Here is a 19,922-nt window from a genome sequence, read left to right on the forward strand (position 1 = left end):
TGGAACAGGTAAGTTTTATTTGGACTTTCAACTTGTTCAGAGAGCTCAGGGGCCCCGCTTCCCCTTTCCAGTCCCCCTTCCCTGTTTCGCCTCCCTAGGGGGACACTCAAGGTACAATGCCATGTGTCCCTGTAGTCCTTGGCCGCTTGCCCCGCCCCGACACACCCCCTCCCTCCCCTGCACTGAGGAGGTGGGCGGGTGAGGAGGTGGGGGGCCTGGAAGAGTTGGGTCAGAATGGTACGTGCACTGAGAGCAGCACCCACTGCCCCCGCCCGGGCTGAGGCCTGGGAGAGGCTCGCAGTGGAGGAGAGTGGACTCATCGTGGGGCAGCAGGCTCTTGCCTGGGAAGCTCCCCATCTCAGCCCCGGGGACCCCCTGGCCTCCTACTTACCCGTCCTTCTGAGGGTATGACTCTGAGGTAGATTTCACAGAGGGAATGTGGGTCTCTGGGGTGTGGGAAGGGGGTTAGCTCTTTTTAAGTTGATCTCCACAGCACCCTGGGCCCATCCTCAGGTTCTGGCCTGGGAGGCTGGCCTGATGACATCCACCCAGCTATTGGAGGCTGAGTCACACCTGGGCTCCAGGGCACCTGTGGTGTCAGGGCTTGAGTGGGGTCAGGTTGGGGGGACGCATCTGCCTTAACAACCTGTGCCTTGACACTGGGGGCTCCAGAAGGAGGGCATGGGCCTGGGAGGCAGACACAGATGGTTCACTGGCCTGCGGGCCATGGTGCCTCAGGGCAGACTCTTGGGGCCAGATGCTCCCAGTCCTTTAGGGTCCTCCCTCTCCTCTCCCACCCTCCCTATTCCCCAGGGTGGGCTGAGGAGGGAAACAAGGCTGGCCTGCAGGGAATGGCAAGAAACAAGATGCCTCCTTCCCGCAGTGGGGGGCCCATGCCACGAGCTCCAACCTGGCCAGGGGACAGAGGAACTGGCATCAGTGTGCAGGGCAGGCTCTGGGACCCCACAGGGAGGCACTCCCTGGACAGAGCACAGCCTGAGAAATGTGGCCATCTGGGTAGGGGCTGGGGGAGCTTCTGGAGTCTTCTGATACCCTCCCCTCTCCCAGGCCCAAGCACTAGATACCTTCTTGGATCCAACTGTTTGAGAAGAGAAAGGCAGAAGGAGAGGCTGGGTAGGATACGCCCCTCCCCATCCCAGCCCTTCCCACCTCCCCAGCAGAAGCCAGGGAGCTGGGGAGAGCCTCGGTTGACCTCCCGGGAAGAGTCAGGGCTGAGTGGTGCCTGGACCAGGGAAGACGGCACACACGTTGACTCAGTAGCTAGTGGAGGTATCTGGGGGTCGCAAGGGGCAGGAGCCCCCCACGAGATTCATGCAGCATTCAAAGTGAGTGAGTGAGTGGGGGTGATGGGAGAAGGAGGAGAAACTGCCAGTGGGTGGGGGGAGGCACCCTAGATCTTGCTGTTCTCCAGATGGGAGTCAATGTGTTTGATGAGGGCATCATCTGGGTACCCGACTGGGAAACCCAGCTGGCAGAGGGGGCAGCTGCGGATATCAGAGCCCACTGTCTCCATCAGCAGCTGTGGGGAGAGAAAGGAGTTGTTTATGGTCCACATCAGTCCTTCACAGCCCCCACTTTCCAGCTTGCCCTTTCCTAGGACTCAAGGCAGGGAGCGCTGTGGCATGAGAAGGCGTCTGGGCACTTCTATATCACCCCCTTCCTCCCCCTCCCTAACCACTTTCCCCCAGTTAAGCACCCACTCTTCCAATCCTGGGCATGGTGTCCCCAGGTGGTGCTGAACGGGGAGGTAGGTATGCTCAGCCTGCCAGAATATCTGCAGCAATGAGGGGAGCCAAGACCCAGACATGCCCTCAGAATTACTCAGACACAGCTCCCTGATAACTCAGAGCAACGGATAACCCTAACAATGTACCGCCCCAAAATAATTTTCTGTCTGACTCCGGAATGTATTTTGGTCCTTCCAGGTGGCGAGGGTTGGCTCTGACATCCAGGAAACTCACTATTTCTGTGAAACGATACAGCCCTGAGAAACGGTTGTCTTCTAGGACAGACAGAAAAGGGCTCTGAGGCCTGATGAACAGAGCTGAATGAGCAGGGCTGTCCCTGCCGGGACCCAAGACCCGTGTCAGCACGGCCTCCATCACCAATTAATAGATGGTTACTATTAAGTGTTGAAGTCCAGAATCAAAGCAAGGACTGTCACTCTGAAGACTGGGTCTTTAACCATGCAACTGAATAAGTTTTAAAGAGTCGGCCCCAATTCAAGCCAACAAAACGCCACTGGAGAGAGGGGGACGCACCGTCCGGGGGAGGAGTGTGGCGTCCAAGGCAGGGAGCCCCGCCCATCACTCGGTGCGAAGCCGAGGGCGGGGCTCCCGGGTCTCCGGCCACAGTGCACTCACGTTAATGGACGGCCAGGACTGCGCGTGCTCGGCGTGGGCGTAGGCGGTGGCGGCGGGCGACTCGGGGACCGGGAAGCCCGCGCAGAACGAGGCGCAGCGGATGGCGCCGGTCTCCGGGCTGGGCGGACTGGCGGGCACGGCCCACTCCTCCTCCTCCGACGGCTGCTTCTCGAAGCGCAGGCGGATGCCCTCGAAGGCGCGCCGCGGACTGAGGGGCCGGCCGGGACCGTAGAGCTCGCCGCCGTAGGCCCGCGGCTTGGGCAGCGTGGCCGCCTCGGCTTGCAGCCAGGGCGGGGAGGCGCCCGCGTAGCCCGCGCCCTCCGCCATCTCGGAGTAGCTGCGCCGGCCCTGGAAGCCGGCCTTCACGTGGTGGCTGGGCGGCTTGGCGTAGGCTCGCTCGGCCAGCGTCCTCTCCCCGGGCGGCGGGGGCGGCGGAGGCCGGGGCTGCGGGGCCGGGCAGGTGGGGGGCCCTGGGGAGCGGCGCTGCGGGCTGGGGGACTGACACGGCGGCGGCACCGGCGAGCGGCGCTGCGGGACAGGCGACGGACAGGAGGGCGAGGCCGGAGAGCGGCGCTGCTGGGGCGAGGGGCAGGGGGGTCCAGGGGAGCGGCGCTGGGGGACAGGGGACTGGCAAGGGGGACACGGGGGCGCCGCGCGGGCCGGCGGGGAGTGCGAGGGGCACTGGGGGGCCGGGGAGTGGCGCTGCGACAGCGGCGAGTGCCTCTGGCCTAGAAGAGAAGCGGAACAGGTCAGGTGACAATGGTGGGGCTAGAGGACGTCAGGACTGGGGAGCCCGGGCCTTGCCAGCCACCAGTGCCCACCCAGTCTCCTCCCGAGTGGAACAGGCCGGGGTACCGGGGAAGGAAGTGGAGGGTGGCCCCTGCTTCCCTCTGGGTCCTCTCACCGCCACTCCGGGCCTGCTCCTGCAGCAGCGTCCTCAGGATCCTCCCCTGCAGCGAACTCAGCTCCCGAAGCCGGCCCAGCTCCTCGGTCAGCTCCGTGTAAGCCAGTGCCAAATTCACCCTGAAGGACACCCAGTCACCCCGGTCAAGGCTTGACCGAAGCCTGCCCTGACCCTGAGGTCAGAGGGCAGAGAGTGGGTAAGCGGAGAAGGGAAGTGGGTTTACTGTCACAGCTGTGGAGGAAGAACAGCCTCTGCCCTGGCATCTGGCCCTCCCCTCCCAGACCCTCCAACCCCCGCTGCAGAAATTCTCTTGGGCATTAAGGGCCACCTCAAAGGGGAACCTCTTCCAGGGGGTTCCCTATACCTTACCTGGGGCTAGGGCAGTGGTTCCCAAGACAATGGGCGGGGGCTGGAGCACTCAGTGATTTCAAGGGCTCCCTGAATCTGTGTATTCACTGAGCACTGTCTGTGGCCTGAACACATCTCATACAGGTATGTGTGAATGTGTTTCTAATCTGTGCAGAAACTGTGGTGACAAATAAAACACAGATTCATCAAAAAGCTGCACTGAATTTATGGTAGCTTTTGTCGCTGTGAGTTTTCTCAAAGTACTCATGCTAATAGTGAAGTACAATCTGCGTATGGGGGCGGGGGCCAGAGGAGTTCTCACCTTTGGAAGATTAGAGACCGCTGTTGCACAGCCTATGAAGAGCCCCATTCTGTAAGTGAAGACATGGCCTCCTGGCTTGGCAGAGGTGCTGACTGATACACTTGAACCCAAGTATGCCTAGGTCCACTGCTTTGCTCCTTTCAGTCTTGCAACTCCCAGGACCACCAGGGAGCCCTTTACCTGGAGATCTCTGTGAACAGCTATTGTGCCCGGCACACCTCCAGGGGGTACCACTCACGTTAAGCACCTAACAAAAGTTGCCTTCTTCTGGAACTTCACTGGGAGTTCCTCAAACACAGAGATCATCACTGTGTTCGTATTCCCAGCATCTTGTCCAGGATCTGGTACCCGGTAGCTGTTCAGTAAGTCAGTATTGAATTGAGCCTCTCTTACCATTTTTCTTTCTTGTTCCCTTTTTCTCTTTTTTGCCAGGCCATGCAGCATGCAAGATCTTAGTTCCCTGGCCAAGAATTGAACCTGTGCCTCTTACTGTGGAAGGGTGGAATCTTAACCACTGGACCACCAGGGAAGTCCCTCTTTTTCCCTTTTTTTCCTCCCACTTCCTGCTCAGGCCTCCAGGGCACCCACCCTCATGGAGCTGGAACAGACTCAGCAAAGACTTCAACCACTTCCTTTTCTCTCCCTTTCTCTTTGGGTCCCTTTGACCCAGAATGGCTGAATGAGTTACCATTCTCAGTGCTGCCCCTCCTCTCTCTCCCACCCTAGCCTGCACACCTCCAGGGAGCCCATCCTGACATAACAGGAGACTATGCCTGTGACACAGGTGACTTGGGTCACTGCCTTCATCTCTGATCTGGGCCTGGACAGAGCCTGGGAGGCAGGGGATATTGTTTCCCCAGATCTTGCCCCCTCACCCAATCCAGAAGGGATTCTGGAACTTGGTGGAAGTCGGAGCTGGGGGGGAAATGGCAGAGAGAAGCTTGGCCACTCCAGAGGGATTCTGTCTCGGGGAGGCGGGGGGGGGGGAGGGGGGTGTTGCCCCAATAGCTGGGAAGCAAGGAGAGGACCCTGCTCTCATCTCATGGTAATGGGGCATGTAAGAGAGGATACATGTGAATGGGAGGGAGCAAAGGGAGGTGTGAGACCAGTGTGATGAGTGAGGAACAGGGCGAGTGAGTGGGAGAGAGAGAGAGTGTGTGTGTGTGTGTGTGTGTGTGTGTGTCTGACCAACCCCGGAGAAGAGGACGGGAAGTCGTGAGGTTAGGGCTTCAGAGGGCAGGAAAAGCCGAGTGCAGCGGGTAGATGGTGACTGAACTCCCTCGCTCTCGCCTTGTTCTCTCACTAATCCTGGGGCAGAGCTGGGTGGAGGGGGAGCCCCTCCCACAACAAAACTATTTTTAACCCATCTGGGCCAAAGCCAAATTACTGCAAACAGGCTGGGATTCTGGGGAACAACCCCATTTCTTAGGGAGGGAGAGTGCCCTCTACCAGTCTGATGGTGGACAGGAACAGAGGGAAGGAGTCCTTTGGGGAGCCTCTGCCAAGGTGCTGCAGCCTCCGTCCCATCTTATCTCAGCCCTCGGGTGTCCTATGTCCCCCGCCCTCCTCCTTTAGCATGGGTCTATGGGAAGGAACGGCATCACCCTCATCAGACTGAGAGGTCCGGTCTATGGCCCATAGTAAATGGGGGACTTCCCAGTGGAAGTCTCCCCACTTCAAGCCAAGGGGGTCTGAGGGTAAGAGCTGCATCTCCTCCCTCAGACTGGGGACTTCCAGACAATCATGCTAACCCCCCAGTGGTGAGGGCAGGAGGGGGCTCTGGGTAGGGCACAGATGGAACATCCCCTCTGACCGAGCAGCCAGTTTCTCTCCCCATCTGCTTTCACTGCGTATCTCAGGTGACAGATACAGGTCGTCGCCTTCACACCCTGCCTCAGAGATCTCACCTGCCACACTCAGTTGCCAGGCCCCATCTCTCCTCTGCCTGCCTTCCTCCCCTTGTCAGGAGCTACCCTAGTTTCCAGCACCGAGTTCCCAGTACCCTCCTCGCAGCAAAATAGGCAAGGCAGCAGGAAACGGAAGGGAGAAGACCCTAGCCCAGGACACTCAGCCCCTCTTCCAGCTCTGCACCCCCCACCACTGCCCCGTGTCCTCCAGGAGCTCTAGGCAACCCTCGAAACTGCCTCTGAGACCCTGGGCAAGGTTAGGGGGACCAGACCTGATGCTCCAAGGTGCTGTGAGACCTTCCTCCTGCATTTAGTGACTACCCACCTCAAGAGGCACAGGCCTGGGCTGCTAAATACGCTAACGACCTGAATGACTCACGTTAGAAAACACTGCCAATTCAGTGGAAAAAATCTCAACTTCACAACACAACCAAGAGTTGCATGCGTGCACCTGAATACACATTCCGCTTCCTGGCCCACACCTGAGCGCTATTTTCCACCATCACGGCTGTCTGGGAAGGCTGGGTCAGGTGAACGGCAGCAGATGCCTGCATCTGGGTGCTTCCTCATTGCTTAAATTATGGGGAACAAGTTCCGTCTGAATCTCTCAGAACTTGGGAAGCACCCAGAAAAGAATCATAATCTGTATGAGCCCTTATCAGAGGCCGGGCATTGTGCTAAGAACTTAATCTTCAGGACAACCCTGCAGTGTTGGCTGGCTTGTTACCTCCATGTTACAGATGAGAAAACCGAAGCTTACAGAGGTTAAATCAGTTGACCAAAGTCATAAAGCCTAGTAATAGTGGAGTTGCTGGAATGGGAGCTCTGGTCTCCTGGATGCTGAAGTCAAGGCTGCTCACTACTCAGCTATCAACTGCCTTCCAAAAGGATCAGGGAAGGGGGAAAAGATAGGTGGGAAGGCAGCAGAAGGCTAAGAGGAGGAGAAAGAGACTGGGGACCTCCAAAGTGGCCTGGGATCCCTGAGTATCAGCAGCCCTGTCCAGGGAGGGGACAGGAGGGTGCTCAACACATGTGGAAGTGGAAGGACAGAGTTTATATTAAGAGGCCAGCTCAAGGTCATCACAGAGCAGCAGTGGCACGAAGCAGGGACTCAAACAGGCTCTTGGCACCTCAGCCTGCTGAGCTGGCACCTTTGGAGGAGCCAGAGTGCAAATGGCAGTGCTGGCAGGAAAGGGCTCCAAGGCCCTGTACACCATTCCACCCTCTGTTGACTTATCCTTTCATTCTTTCTTTCCACGAATAATTCAGGGAGTTCAAAAACTCATGTAGAAACAATCATCTTCACTGCTATTGATAAAGCAACAGAGATGAGAAAGGTTAGCGATCTAAGCATTCTGCCCCAAACCAGCTGGGAGACACACGGGCTTCTGCATGCAGTGTCCTCCTGGTTCACTGGGTGCCCTGTGATGCGCTGGAGCCTCCATGAGGATGCGGATGTGGCAGGGTCAAGATTCAGGCTAGCAGTGGGTCATGGGATTAGAACTAGGGACGGCTCGAGGTCAAGATTAAGGCGGGAGTCAGGGTCTGATGAGATCATCTTCCGTCAGGACTGGAGACAGAGTTGGGGTCAGGATGAGGGATGGGGGTTACAGGCAGGGATGGGATCAGGATCAGAGCTGGTCATGTGGTCAGAATCCCTGGCTGACAGAATCAGGAGGAAAACAGAAACCCAGCATTCCCAGCTCCTCCATCCTTGCCCATAGCTGCCCCCGCTGCCCCCTAGCCACTTCACCCTTGCGAGGGCATTTAAGGACCAAACTTTCCACTACCCACAGGCACACCCAGCACTAGTCTTCCCGCCCGGCCTGACCCTCAGGGAGGGGACCACAGGCACCCGGCCGTGGAGCGGACTTGAGGTTGCGGGCTGGGGGGAGGAGGAAGTCGCTTGCAACAACCCAGCGATCTACCACTTCCTTTCAGGCGCCTTGAGCCCCTTCACTCTCCTCGACCAGCTATGACTTGCGGTCCACAGAGCCCGGCTCTTCATGGCAGCCCCTGCCACCCTTCCAGCTCAGCCAGATGTTCTTGGTGTCTAGAAAGCCTCCCCAGATGCAGCTAAATGGAGAAGTTTCACACCAGGGTTGGAATCAGAGTCCTCCTCCAGGCCTGGGGCCCACAGATCCCAGTTTGCCCAGGGCTGTCCTGGTTGACAGTAGTCACCTGGCAGAATTATTAATAGGGCCTCCTTTCACTTTCAAAAGTGATCAGTCAACAAATTGGGCTAGCTGCTCCTCCTCGTATAAGGACCTCCTACCTGGACAAGAATTTGAACCATAAAAACACCACAGAAGTGCTATTACCTCATCATTTCAGGACCTGCTTGGTATTTGCACTTAATTTCTCTGATTACTTCCTTGTACCCTGATTTGCTCAGGGGACAACACTGTCACATGGTTTTTGGTGAGACTCAAATGAGATTTTATAGGTAAACTGCCTCGCACGGTGTCTGCTGGAATAAGGACTCGGGGAAATGCCGAGGAGATGGGAGGTGAAAAGGGGAAACCAGTTTTGATCCATTTAAGGAGATACCAGCTCAATGAGTTTGGTTTGAATGAGGGGAGGATGTGGTGTTCCTCATCGAGGGAGATAGCGTGGGTAAGAGCTGCTCTCTGCCTCCCTGGCAGGGAGAGGGTCAGAGGTGGTTCAAAGCCCACCAACTCCTCAGACCACAGTTAGGTGGGCGTGGTGGGCCCCCGACTTCAGAACCCCTCCCCACCCTTGGGGAGCCCCAAGGCTGCAAGAGCTCAGGGCTTCAGTCCTGTGGGCTGGGCGTCCCGGCTGAAGGAAATTTGAAAGAAAGGAAGTAGGGAGGGTGAGAAGCGTGAAGGGGGAGGCCCTGGGCCTGCTGGCTCTGGGGCATGAGACTGAGCTCAGGGTACACGGGGGTCTCCGACTTCCGTCCTGACCCCCCTACACTGCCCTTGACCTCTGTGCAGAGTTTCCATCCTCTCTCTCTCAGAGTTCACACTTCTCCCCTACCACTAACCGCAGCCCACGCAGAGGCTTGTGGGCGGAGAGAGGGGTGGGGGGGAGTGGGCGGAAAAGCACCCAGGCTGCAACATTGAGCCCCCCATGTTGGGGAAAAAGGCCGATAGTTTTCCCCCTCATCACTGATACTGAACCCCCTTCTGCTCACAGATGCTCCCCTCGTGGATGAACCCCCTCCTTCACTGGCCCTGCATCCCCTCAGAAGCCCCCTCTCCACAATCGCCCTTCCATCCTCAGAGTTAGCCACACCCCCAGGAAGGCCACACTCAGGACCTGAGACCCTGAATAGGCCAGAGGAGGGGCCGTGGGTCTGCACCTCTCGCTTGGCTGGGACCCTTCTGGTCTCCACTCCCATCTCTTCCTTCATTATTGCCTTTAGCCCCTGGTCACTGAAGGTGGGTCACCTTCAGTGGCCCTTCCCCTGGGCACTGACTACTAGATGCTGGGCTGACCACACGGCCGGGAAATCTTGCCCTGAGGTCAGATTTGGAGGGTGGCGATCTGGTCTGGGTGCCCATTGTCAGAGGAACACTGACGATGGTCTTATGAACCAGGGGCTGGGATTGGGGAGACTGGAAACCTTGGGGCTGGGACTGCCTCCAGGCCTGGCCCCTCAGCACCAGGCAGCCTCACAGAGGGGAATTCATAGAGGCAGCTGTAGTGTGGGGAAGGCTATGTGAACAGCCAGGACTCCCACAGTAAAAGTGATGACCACCCTGGAGGCATCCACGCCAAGGAGGGGAGCACCTCTTGGGATACAATGAGTTCCCACCGAGGCGTGGGCTGGACTCAGGAACCTCTGTGGCCCCCTCTTCCGCTTTCACACCTCCATCCAGATAACCCACCTCGGCTATCCTCTCCTGGAAGGCCCACATGTAAAATTCCCATGCGCCTGAAGGGTCAGGCAGAAGTAGAAGGGAAGGTAGGGGCTGGTGCGGGGAAAGGAGCTGAGGCCAGGTGACTGACGCCTCCTCAGGTGGGAGGACAGGGGAGGGAGCACTCGGGAAGCAGCTTATTACGAAAAGGAGCTGAGCTTATAAGAAAATAAAACTACCGGGGGAGTGAGGACTTCCTCTGAGAATTAACTCTTGCCAAGCTGGGGCTGTCCAGAGATGCTTGGCCTGAAAGGAACTGTCAAGCTGGGCAGGCAGGGCCCGGCTGGCTCCAGGGGCAGACGTCCGGGAGGCAGTGAGCAGAGTCCAAACATGAAGACCCGGGGCAGGAGCTGGATGTCACCTCTGGTAGGACCAGCCCGGAGCAGAGCCCAGCTCCCTCTGGCTAAGAGACAGGGTGGGCGTAGGTACCTTGTAAGGGGAGGAAAAGGGGCTGTTCCGGCTAGGATGAGTGGCATGGATGGCCTGGCCTCCAGAGGCGTCTGTGGGAGGGATCCTCTTTTACCCACTCACTCGGCCCCTGGGGATGTGCCACCTCTTCTCGGCCTCCCCCACACCACCTTCCACTCACAGCCCTCAGCAGTGATGGACCGCTGAGCCTGTGAGGGAAACCTGGGGCCAACGAGGTGAAATCAGCAAAGCTGAGCCACTCCGCATCCCAGGAGGGGTCCCTGAGATCCGAAGCCTGGCTGTTCAGACTCCAGCCAAAAAAAAATCCTCTCTCTGGGTTCAACCTATTGAGGGAGGTTTCTCGACTGGTCTTCTGGGAGGGAGGTGGATTTAGTGAGCCATAAAGGGAGATACAGTGTGACTTTAGGGGCAAGCTAGGATTCTGGAACATGTATGGGTATGTGTGTTTTCCGGGTCTGGGCATACAGGCTAGGACGGGCTCTGAGCGCCAGCCACAAGCTAGGGTGGACCCTCTCTGCAGAGGCCCCTAACAGTGAGGAGTCCCACCCATTAGTCCCACAAACTAGGTTCTCACTCCCCAGCTATCACAGCTCCACCCAGGTCCTCACCCCAGGGTGCAGGGAGAGGTGAGCGTACCCCTGACTGACCAGAGCAGGGAGGAAGGTGAGGAGGCCCAGGGGGTCCCGGAGCCGGGTGTGTGTGTGCTGGAGGGTTGGCTCCTGCCCTCTCCAGGCTTCAGTCTTCCCCACCAATGAAAGGAGGGAGTCTGCATCACACTCCTCATCTTGTGGGGGGAAGGCTTAGGCGGAAGGAGGCTTGTGCTCTATTTCTCAGAAAGTGGGAGAGGATGAGTTCGGGTGCGGATGTGAGAGGCACCAGGCTCACTGCTGCCGGGCTGCGTGCACCCTCTCCCTGGCTGCCCAGTGCTGCCCCAGAGGCCCCTACTAGGCACCCCACTGACACAGCGCCCTTCCCACCTACTGCTGCTTCTCTTCAATGGCAGGATCCCCAAGGGACACCCCAGCCTGATATGTTCTAATTCCCGGCTTGCTGCTGCATGAACTCAAGGAAGTCTGTCCTCTCTTAAGTCTCAGCTTTCTCTCTCCTGAGGTAGGAGACAATCCTGAAAGAGACCATCTTCTCCTTTCTCCTTGTCAGGGAGGAGCTGGTTAACCCAACTGGCTGGGCCTTGTTACTGGGATAGAAAATGAGTCCCACAGAGACCCAGAACTCACCAGAGGACACAACACAGCAGCAAAGCTGCCGAGGAAGTCTCTCTCAACCCGACACCTCGACAAGACACAGGCCTGGGTGCCAGAGAAAGCAAAGGGAACCTCCTAGAACCTGAGCATGCCAGAACCTCGCCTCCTTCCCTGTGAAGGATGCAGAGCCGCACAAGCAACCCAAAACACAGCCCTGACTGCTTGGAAGAGAGGTTCCCCCAAACAATGTGGAGGGGAAGGAGTGAACCAAAGAGGGAACCTGGAAAATGCCACCCCCTGGGTTGCAGAGGTTCAGAGGAAGAGGATTACAAAGTGACTTACTGATCATCCCCAACTCTTTTCACCCACGCCATGTCCCGCTCCGACTGGTTGGAGGCTAGATCCTAAGGGAAAGATGGAGCAGTCAGACCCCAACCTCACTGGCCTGGACCTCCCTTCTTTACCATTCCCAGGGCGGGTCTGTACTCAGTGAGGAAACCCCAGATCTCTGTAAGAGTTCTTTCCAGCAGCTCCCAGCACTCCACAGAGCTCCACAGGTGCCAGAGCAGGGGCCTGGGGTTGGTGCCCCCGCTTTTACCTGGGCCCGGGTCTCCTGCAGCTGCTTCAGCTCCCCCTGCAGCCGCTCACACTCGGCCTGGAGCTGCTCCTCCCGAAGCTGAGCCCCTCGGGCCTCTCCCTGGGCAGCCTCCAGAGCCTCTTCCAGCCGCCGCCGCTCCAGCTCACTCATACTCGGCGTGGCGCCTGGCCAGCCTGCTGCAGAGGAAAGGACAATGTCATGCTGGAACCAGCTGCTAGGTACCCTCCACCCACTCCCAGATCAACACAAAGTGAAACAGGTGAGGGCTGCAGCACGAGGGTTCCAAGAGAGACAGCTGGAGGGCAGCCACCCCAGGACGACAGACAAACCTCTGCTAAAAGCAGAGGGCAGTGATGGGCTGCGTTGCATTTTCTAACCTTCCTGGAGGTCAGGGGAGAGATAAGATGGGCTTTGGAAGAGTTTCCCTGGTCAGACTCTCGTCCCCAAGCATCCGTAGGGGCCTCTCCTAATTGCAACCAAAGACGAGCAGGGGGACTCTGGGTGGGGCTGCCCTCTGCTGGCATATATAGGAATGGCAGGAGGAGCCTGTGAACGAAGGATTTAAGGGAGGGATGTCAGTTGGGAGAACCTGGAGTAATAGTGGTGAGGTGAGGGGACAGTTGGTTAAGGAGGGATGAGGTGATTATGGGAGAAATTTAAGACAGTATAAGTTGAGCACCGAACTTCCCTGGTGGCTCAGATGGTAAAGCATCTGTCTAAGACGTGGGAGACCTGGGTTCGATCCCTGGGTTGGGAAGATCCCTTGGAGAAGGAAATGGCAATCCACTCAAGTGCTATTGCCTGGAAAATCCCATGGACAGAGGAGCCTGGTAGGCTATAGTCCATGGGGTCGCAAAGAGTTGGACACGACTGAGCGACTTCACGTTCACATTCAAGTTGAGCACCGAAGAACTGATGCTTTTGAACTGTGGCATTGGAGAAGATTCTTGAGAGTCCCTTGGACTCCAAGGAGCTCAAACCAGTCCATCTTAAAGGAAATCAGTCCTGAATATTCATTGGAAGGACTGATGCTGAAGCTGAAGCTCTAATACTTTAGCCACCTGATGCGAAGAACTGACTCATTAGAAAAGACCCTGAGGCTGGGAAAGACTGAAGGCAGGAGGAGAAGGGGACGACAGAGGATGAGATGATTGGAAGGCATCACAGACTCAGTGGACATGAGTCTGAGCAAGCTCTGGGAGATGGTGAAGGACAGGGAAGCCTGGTATACTGCAGTCCATGGGGTCATAAAGAGCTGGACACAACTGAGTAACTGAACTGAACTGAATGGGGTGTTGACTAACAATCTGAAACCCTAGAGGAGTCCAACGGGGTTGAAATGGGGGGCTGGCTGGGGGGACTTTGGAGTATGGATACCAGGGGTCACTGAAATCTCACCGTGACTCAAGCTGGATCCCCCTCTCAGTGCCAAGTAGTGAAGGTCCAGATCAGCACAGGGCGGGGCAGGGGCGGGCGGGGGGCTCAGGCTGGGGAAGTCTACATCCCGGAGGCCTTGCTGCTGCCGCAGCTGCTGCTCCAAACCACAGATCTGCCGCAGGTGAGTCTCCACCAGGGCCCGCTATAGAGGGAGAAAAAAGGGTGAGGGTCTGCACCAGGCCAGGGCAATCCAATGGGCTCCCTAAACCCAGGACTTCCCCGCGTCTGGGTATCCATCACCCCTCCAAACTGAGCGGAGGCCCCAGGTCACACATCCCAACTCCACTCTCCAAGAGGCCATGAGCACAAGGTCCCTCCCATCAACTGCAATGCAGATGTTTCTGGCTACTGCCCCTTGCAAGGTCACAATTAATGCCTCTTCCCTGTCACCAACACATAGAAACACTTCTAAAGATACTCAGCCCCCTATCCGAACACTGCCACCCCCTCAAGAGCGTAAAAACTTCCATTTGTATATGTGACGTAACTACTCTGGGCTTTGTGTACCTCATCTGTAATATGGGGCTAACCACACCTACCTCTGAGGTCAGTTTGTTACAAGGATTAAAATCAGTAAATATACCTGAAGAGATGAGAATTATGCCTGGCACACAGGTAAGTGCCATGTAAATGGCGATTAAGTCAAAGCATTTTTACACGAATGTCCCATAACAGCTCAGCAAGGTTGTTATTATTTGCCCCACTTCTCAGAGGCAGGAGAGAGGCTAAGTGACTTGACCCAGGTCATAGCTAGGAGTCAGTAAGAGACCATGTCTCCTGACTGACACCTGCCCACTTGCTCAACTGCATGGCCATACCGTGACTTAGAATCACGCACAGGCCAAGGCCCATCCCAGCAGTCACAAACACTTCCAGTCCCCTCTGTCCTTACCCATACAGCCTTCCAGCACAGTGCTATAGGCAGAGGGTCAACCCAGCACGAGACCCAAACATACAAACAGACTCACAGTGTTCTACAGGACCACTCACATAGCCATCCTCCGTCACTGTATAGTCAAGATGTACGCAGAGTTGCTCACAACTTGTATGACACACAACCCCACTTACCAGACGTGGACACTCACAGACAGACATGAACACGCAGAGTGCATACCACAAGCACACAGCCAAGGTCACACCCTCAAGCACCCAGGCTCCCTGGACCTCACCATTTCCCCCAGCTCCATCTCCAGGTCACTCTTCTCTACGCAGAGCTTCTCGTAAGCCTGGATCATCTCCCCAAGCTGTTCTTCCTGCTCCTTGTTTTTCTGCAACTGGATGAGGCACAGAGAGGGCAGAGGGCAGCCAGAGTCAGGCCTACCTTGACTTGGGGGCAGAGCAGCACCCTGTGCCTCCTACCCCCACTGCCAGCACCCAGTGGAAGGGCAGGCGGAGTTGAAGCTGGTACTGTGGGGGACCATGGCCATCTCTGATCAAAGAGACGGAAGGCCAGAGGCTGGGGTTGGGGATTATCAGAGGTGGATTGGAACAAAGACTCAGGGAGGGCTCACCTCATGCTGGAACTGGTTGAGCCGTTGCTGCAGGCTGACTTTCTCCACCTCCAGCAGGGAACCATCCTTGATTTCATACAGAGAGAAACCGTGCTCCTCCCCAAAGTCACTGATCAGTGGGTACTGCAAATGAAGTAGGCCCTCAGAAGAGCTTTAGCCTAACTGTGTCCCCGTCCCACAACCTGACTCAGAGTTCTAGTCTCTCCCTCCCAGTTCCAGTGGGATCTGTTCATCCCAATTCCCATAGCCCAGGAAGCGGTTCCCACCAGCCAGATCTTTTTTAGATCTAAGGTCTAGCGTTCCTAAGAGGATCCCTCCCGATCCCTTCCTGATTTGTGCTGGGCTCTCCGGAGTCCCCATCCATCCAGAGCAGCCATAATCCTCATGAGGGATCCTCGAGTGCCCCAGACCCCTCTTTCGGATCCATGAAGTCTCTGCTGGATCTCCAGCAGCCCCCTCCCCTGCCACACACACAGTCAGACCCCCATCACCCCCAGGTTCTGACCTTGATCTCGTAGACTTTGAGGCGGCGGCGGAGGGTGGCATTCTCCCTCTCCAGGCCCCCCAGCCTCTCCTTGATGTCTCCGTAGGCTGTGATCAGGGCAAAGTGGGAGGCAGAGCACATGTCCTCCCCCAGCGAGGGATCTCCAGGGGCATCCAGCCACACCTCACTGGGCCCCAGGGCCTCCTGGGTCAGGATGCTGATGTCATCCTCAAACATGGACTCCATGGCAAGGGCCTGGGCCACAGCCCGCCCTGGGCCTCCTGGGAGAGCAGGAGCAACGGTGGGGAGGGGGGCCCAGAGCTTGTCCCAACACCCCTTGTCCTAGCCTGAGGAGCTCTGTGGCCAGCTGAGATGCAGCCTGGTCCTGCCTCTGTGTCTCACAGCTCCCTCCCAGACCCATCTTCTCTTCTCTGCTGCCCTGAGGAAGGGGCTGGGACCAGAAACAAGTAAGACTTGCGGGGGACAGTGGGAGCAGGGACAAACAGGGACAAGTAAGCGAAGCCAGAAGCGGAGAAGGACTCTTTCCGGAACCCAGGGAGACCTGTGGACAGGAGAGCGCTGCCTTCCCAGCACCGGGGGCCCAGATGAGGCCTGCCTTGACTTACTCCTCAGCCCCCTCCCCACCCCAGGCCTCACTTCCCCAAATACCTCTCTGACAAGCTCCTCATGCCAGGCCTCCCGCACCCCTGGCTCCTCCCTAAGGAAGGCCCAGTGCTCTGGGAGGGTCAGCCCCACCGCGGTCAGCACATCCTCTGCTGGGCCCCCGCCCAACTTCCCAGCTTCCTCCTGTAGGATCCCAGAGTTCAGGAAAAGGAAGCGCCTCCCCAACTCACACTGGGTTTGTGGCAACCCTCCAGGCCCTCCTCACCCCTGACCTGGGACCCACAGGAAGTCCTCGGCTGTGTCTGAGGGAACACAGAGGGGAAGGGGGCTCTGGGAGAGGCCGCAGGGCTCAGGTGAAGAGGGCAGACAAAGAACTCCTAAGCCCGGCCTGTGTGCCTGCACACAGGGAAGTGGGGAGCCCTGGGAGGGGGCAGGAATGACTCAGGGCTCCCGAAACAGTAGGCGAGGGGGTGCGTGTGTACTTCTCCTGGCCCTGTTTATGAATGTGTGTCTGTGGCTGGCATGTGTGGGGGGAGTGTGTGTCTGTGAATGAGTGTAGGTGTGTCATAGTCAATGAGCGCCTTAAGCGGGGATGCAGGCGGGGGTCGGATGGAGGGGGAAGTGACCGGGAGGCCGTGAGTGTTTGTGTGTGCGTGTGTGCACGCGTGCGTGAGCGTGTGTGAAGGGTGGGCACGTTCGGGGCCGTGTGTCACGTGAGGCACTATGGGAATGTCCGAGGTGTGCGCGCGCGCCGGAGCATGTGTGCGCGTAAGAGAGGGGGCTCCCGAGGTGTGAATTGAGGCAGTGGGGTCCGCGACCTCCCAAAGCCGGGCAGCAAAAGCCTTGGGTGCAGAGGACTCGGGCCCAGGCCCCAACACCGCCCCGCATTAAGTGCCAGGGAAACGCGTGTGACCGGGTCTGAGTAAGAAGTGTGTGCGCGTGTTTGTAGGGCTGGCCCCACCTTTAACCCTCTCCTCTCCAAGCCTATCCCCTCTCCCCCAGCTCCGCTCACCAGCGCTCACCACACCCCCGACCCCCGGCCCGCCACTTCGAGCCCAACCCCACGAGCTGGGGCTCTGCCTCCTGGGCGATCGCGACCCGCGTTTGCTTCCTCTGCATTCTCTCCCTTCGGCCCAGCGGCCCCGCGCGAGCGCGACGACAGGCGGATGGGGAAGGGGTGCCTCCTCGGCCCGGGCCCCTTCTGCGGCCCCTTTAAGAGCCGCCCTTTAAACCCCTTTAGCTTGGCCGACAGAAATTGTCGTCCCTCCCCCTCTCAGAGGCCCGGACCAGGCAGCCCCCTCCCCCACTGCCGCCGAGCCCCGGGCCCCTAGTCCACCTCCGGGGCCGGGGAAGGGGCTCCGGAAGCGGTGCGGCCTGAGAAGCGGCGGAGGAGGGGGACAGGGGGAATGCGAACGGCCGACGCCGGACCCTTCCCCTCCCCGCTCCTCTGGACCAGCTGCGGGCCAACCTCCTCTTCAGCCCACCCAGCGACCCCCGGGGGCCAACCCTAGGCGCCGCTCCCCTCCCCCCGCCCAGCCCTGCCGGGACTCACAGCTGCTGCCGGTTCCTGCTGGTAATCGCAGCTTACCCCCTCCGCCTGCTCCCTCCCCAGACGGGCACCGGTGCCCCCACCCCCCTGGCACCGCGCTCCGCTCTCGCCCTGTCGCCGCCGCCGGGTCTCTCCCCACCCCCCACCCCTCCCCCCAGCCCCCCTCCCTCGCTCCCGCCCCGCTCCTCCTCCGCCGCCGCCGCCGCCGCCGCCGCCTCCTCCTCCCCGGCTGCTCCGGGTTTCTCTGGCTGGGAAGGCGCCGCGGACCCCGCCGCGGCCACCACCACGTGGCGAGGGGCGGCCGGCCCCCGCCGTGCGGCCCAGCCTGGCTGCGCGCCCGGCGCCCACCGGCTCCCCGCCGCGCGGCCCGCGCTCCGCGCCCCCTCCCCGACGCCTCCCCACGCAGTGTGGCGTGGCGGGTGTGTGGGGGCGTCTGCGGACAGCGTAGGAACTCGGGTGGTGCGTTGGGATTTGCTTTGAGGATATATATTTTAGGGGAAAGTGAGATTCTTTATTGGATTGTTTTGGTCTTTGCTCTTTTGAGAAGGAAAACATTAGACCTGCTCGTCATTGCTCTTGGGGGAGGGGGCATTGTTCTGATAATAAATACTGTAACCGTGGAGTTCAGTCGGATTAGCGTTAAATCAGTAACTTTGGAAATGAGAATGAACTGAGGAGATAAAAGTTCATTAGGAAGAACAGCTTCCCTCTCCCACACACAACCCCCTCCCCCAACACACAGAGGCGCCCACAGGCCAGCGAAATGAACAAACAGATTTCACCCTTTCCACAAAGAGTATTTGTGCACCTGCCAAACTGCTGGGGAGGAGTCACAAGTTTTTGTCCCTTTCCCACTGTGTGACCTTAGGCAAGTGACTTAACCCTTCTGAATTAAATTGGCGATAATTCCTGACCTGGGCAACTGTAGAAGAGGAATGGGGATAGGAACTAAAGGTGATCTGTGACTGTCTCCTCCGGGGTGTTAAAATCTTTTTGGTTATTCCCTGATGGATTAAAAAACGTGGGCTGAGGCATGGCCAGCCTGGCTGCAGTAGAGAATGATCCGGGAAATTCTGGAGGACTCTGGCTAACTCCTGACAAGCCAACCCTGGAAGCAGGGTATAGGGTAAATCAGGGGCTTTGGGTGGGTTCAGCATTTAGCTTGAAGCCTCACATCTGGAGAGAAGGTTCAGGCTGCTGGGAACCTGAGCCTACTTGTTTGGCTACTGGAGGAAGGGGTGGTGAATGCAGAAAGGACAGGAAAAAACGTTTCTTGCTGTGAGCTTTGACAAGCAGCAGCAGCAGCTCCCATTTTGCCCCACTGTAGGGGGAAGAGTGGACTGAAGGGTGAACTCCTCCCAGAAGAGCCAGCAGAGGCTCTGTAGTCCTTCCTTTCAAAGAAAGGGATTCTCACCGCTTCCTACCTCCTCCTTTTCCTGCTGTTTTCCTTTCCAGTCTCTCCTGCTAGACTTTTACAGTCCAGAACACTGGCTTTTTTTCTGAGCCACATGGGACAATCCCCCTGCCCTTTAGATATGAAGGCTACCCAGCTGGGACATCTGACACCCCACTAATCCAGAGGGCTGGGCAGATGTCATCTTCCTTAAGACTGTACAGGTTCTCTTCCAAAACTCTTAGAAGACCAGGCAAAAGACTGGAGGCTGGAAATAAATGTAGTGGGGTTGCCTGAGGTCTTAATGAGCATGGACTGGGCCATCAGCTGGACCTGAAACTGACTGGCAGCCCTTCTCTCACTGGAAAGGGTAATGGGCCCAGGTATAGTCTAAGCACACACTCTACAAGATTAGTTGTCAGCTTCTGATGCTTCTGAGCTGGTCAAGGTTCAGGCCTGAGTCACCCGGCAGGGCCAGCCCAGTGATTTATCTGGGATTCTAAGCAGTTGGTAGCAAAAGCCCAACAGATATTATGCCTGGTTCAGGTGCCCCCAAATTACCTCCTTGGAATCTAGACCTAATTTCATAGCATCCCCCCATTTCTGATTCTGTTGTTTGTATTGGACAGACATTGAGAACAGGGACTGCATTTTATCCATCCTTATCCCCAGCTGCCCTGATAGTACTTGCTCACTGTACGCTTATTCAAGGATTTCGTGAACACCTGTTGTCTCCTGCCCTCGTGGAGCTTATGTTCTAGTAGAGGAGTCAGATGGGAAAAAAAATTAATAAATGAAACAATTATAAATTGTGATAAAGAGTAAGAAGACACAAGGGGTAACAATAAAGAATAATTTTTTGGGGGGCTGGGAATCTGCTTTAGATAAAGTAGTCAGAGAAGATCCTCTGGTGAGGTAATGTTTAAGGTAAACTTTGAAGGGTAGG

The 19,922-nt window shown here is 57.5% G+C and overlaps 2 protein-coding genes across 6 annotated transcripts in view; one reads left to right on the forward strand and one right to left on the reverse strand.

The window, feature by feature from the left end:
- TBKBP1 (TBK1 binding protein 1) lies at window positions 1-17,736 on the reverse strand. Of its 5 annotated transcripts, none has more exons than XM_069543260.1 (10): window positions 17,587-17,736; window positions 15,432-15,691; window positions 14,927-15,049; window positions 14,585-14,689; window positions 13,377-13,557; window positions 11,979-12,154; window positions 11,723-11,784; window positions 3,289-3,407; window positions 2,385-3,112; window positions 1-1,540 (listed from the first exon to the last, which is right to left on the reverse strand). In XM_069543260.1, exons 2-10 carry the CDS (start codon window positions 15,654-15,656, stop codon window positions 1,412-1,414), a joined length of 1,848 nt encoding a protein of 615 aa, XP_069399361.1. In that variant the 5' UTR covers window positions 15,657-15,691; window positions 17,587-17,736; the 3' UTR covers window positions 1-1,411. The 5 variants fall into 5 exon arrangements, with proteins under 5 accessions (XP_069399361.1, XP_069399364.1, XP_069399363.1 ...); XM_069543263.1 differs by having other exon boundaries at window positions 11,979-12,151; window positions 17,587-17,717; XM_069543262.1 differs by lacking the exon at window positions 17,587-17,736 and adding an exon at window positions 17,047-17,249.
- LOC138415469 (proline-rich protein HaeIII subfamily 1-like) overlaps window positions 16,758-19,922 on the forward strand; it is a 15,393-nt gene continuing 12,228 nt past the window's right edge. The window contains exons 1-3 of the mRNA XM_069544093.1: window positions 16,758-16,802; window positions 17,037-17,184; window positions 17,275-18,042. Of these exons, the coding sequence (XP_069400194.1) occupies window positions 16,758-16,802; window positions 17,037-17,184; window positions 17,275-18,042 (961 nt within the window). The remainder of the gene's footprint in view (window positions 16,803-17,036; window positions 17,185-17,274; window positions 18,043-19,922) is intronic.

The sequence above is a fragment of the Ovis canadensis genome, chromosome 11 (assembly GCF_042477335.2).
Source record: "Ovis canadensis isolate MfBH-ARS-UI-01 breed Bighorn chromosome 11, ARS-UI_OviCan_v2, whole genome shotgun sequence".
Taxonomy (NCBI): Eukaryota; Metazoa; Chordata; class Mammalia; order Artiodactyla; family Bovidae; genus Ovis; species Ovis canadensis.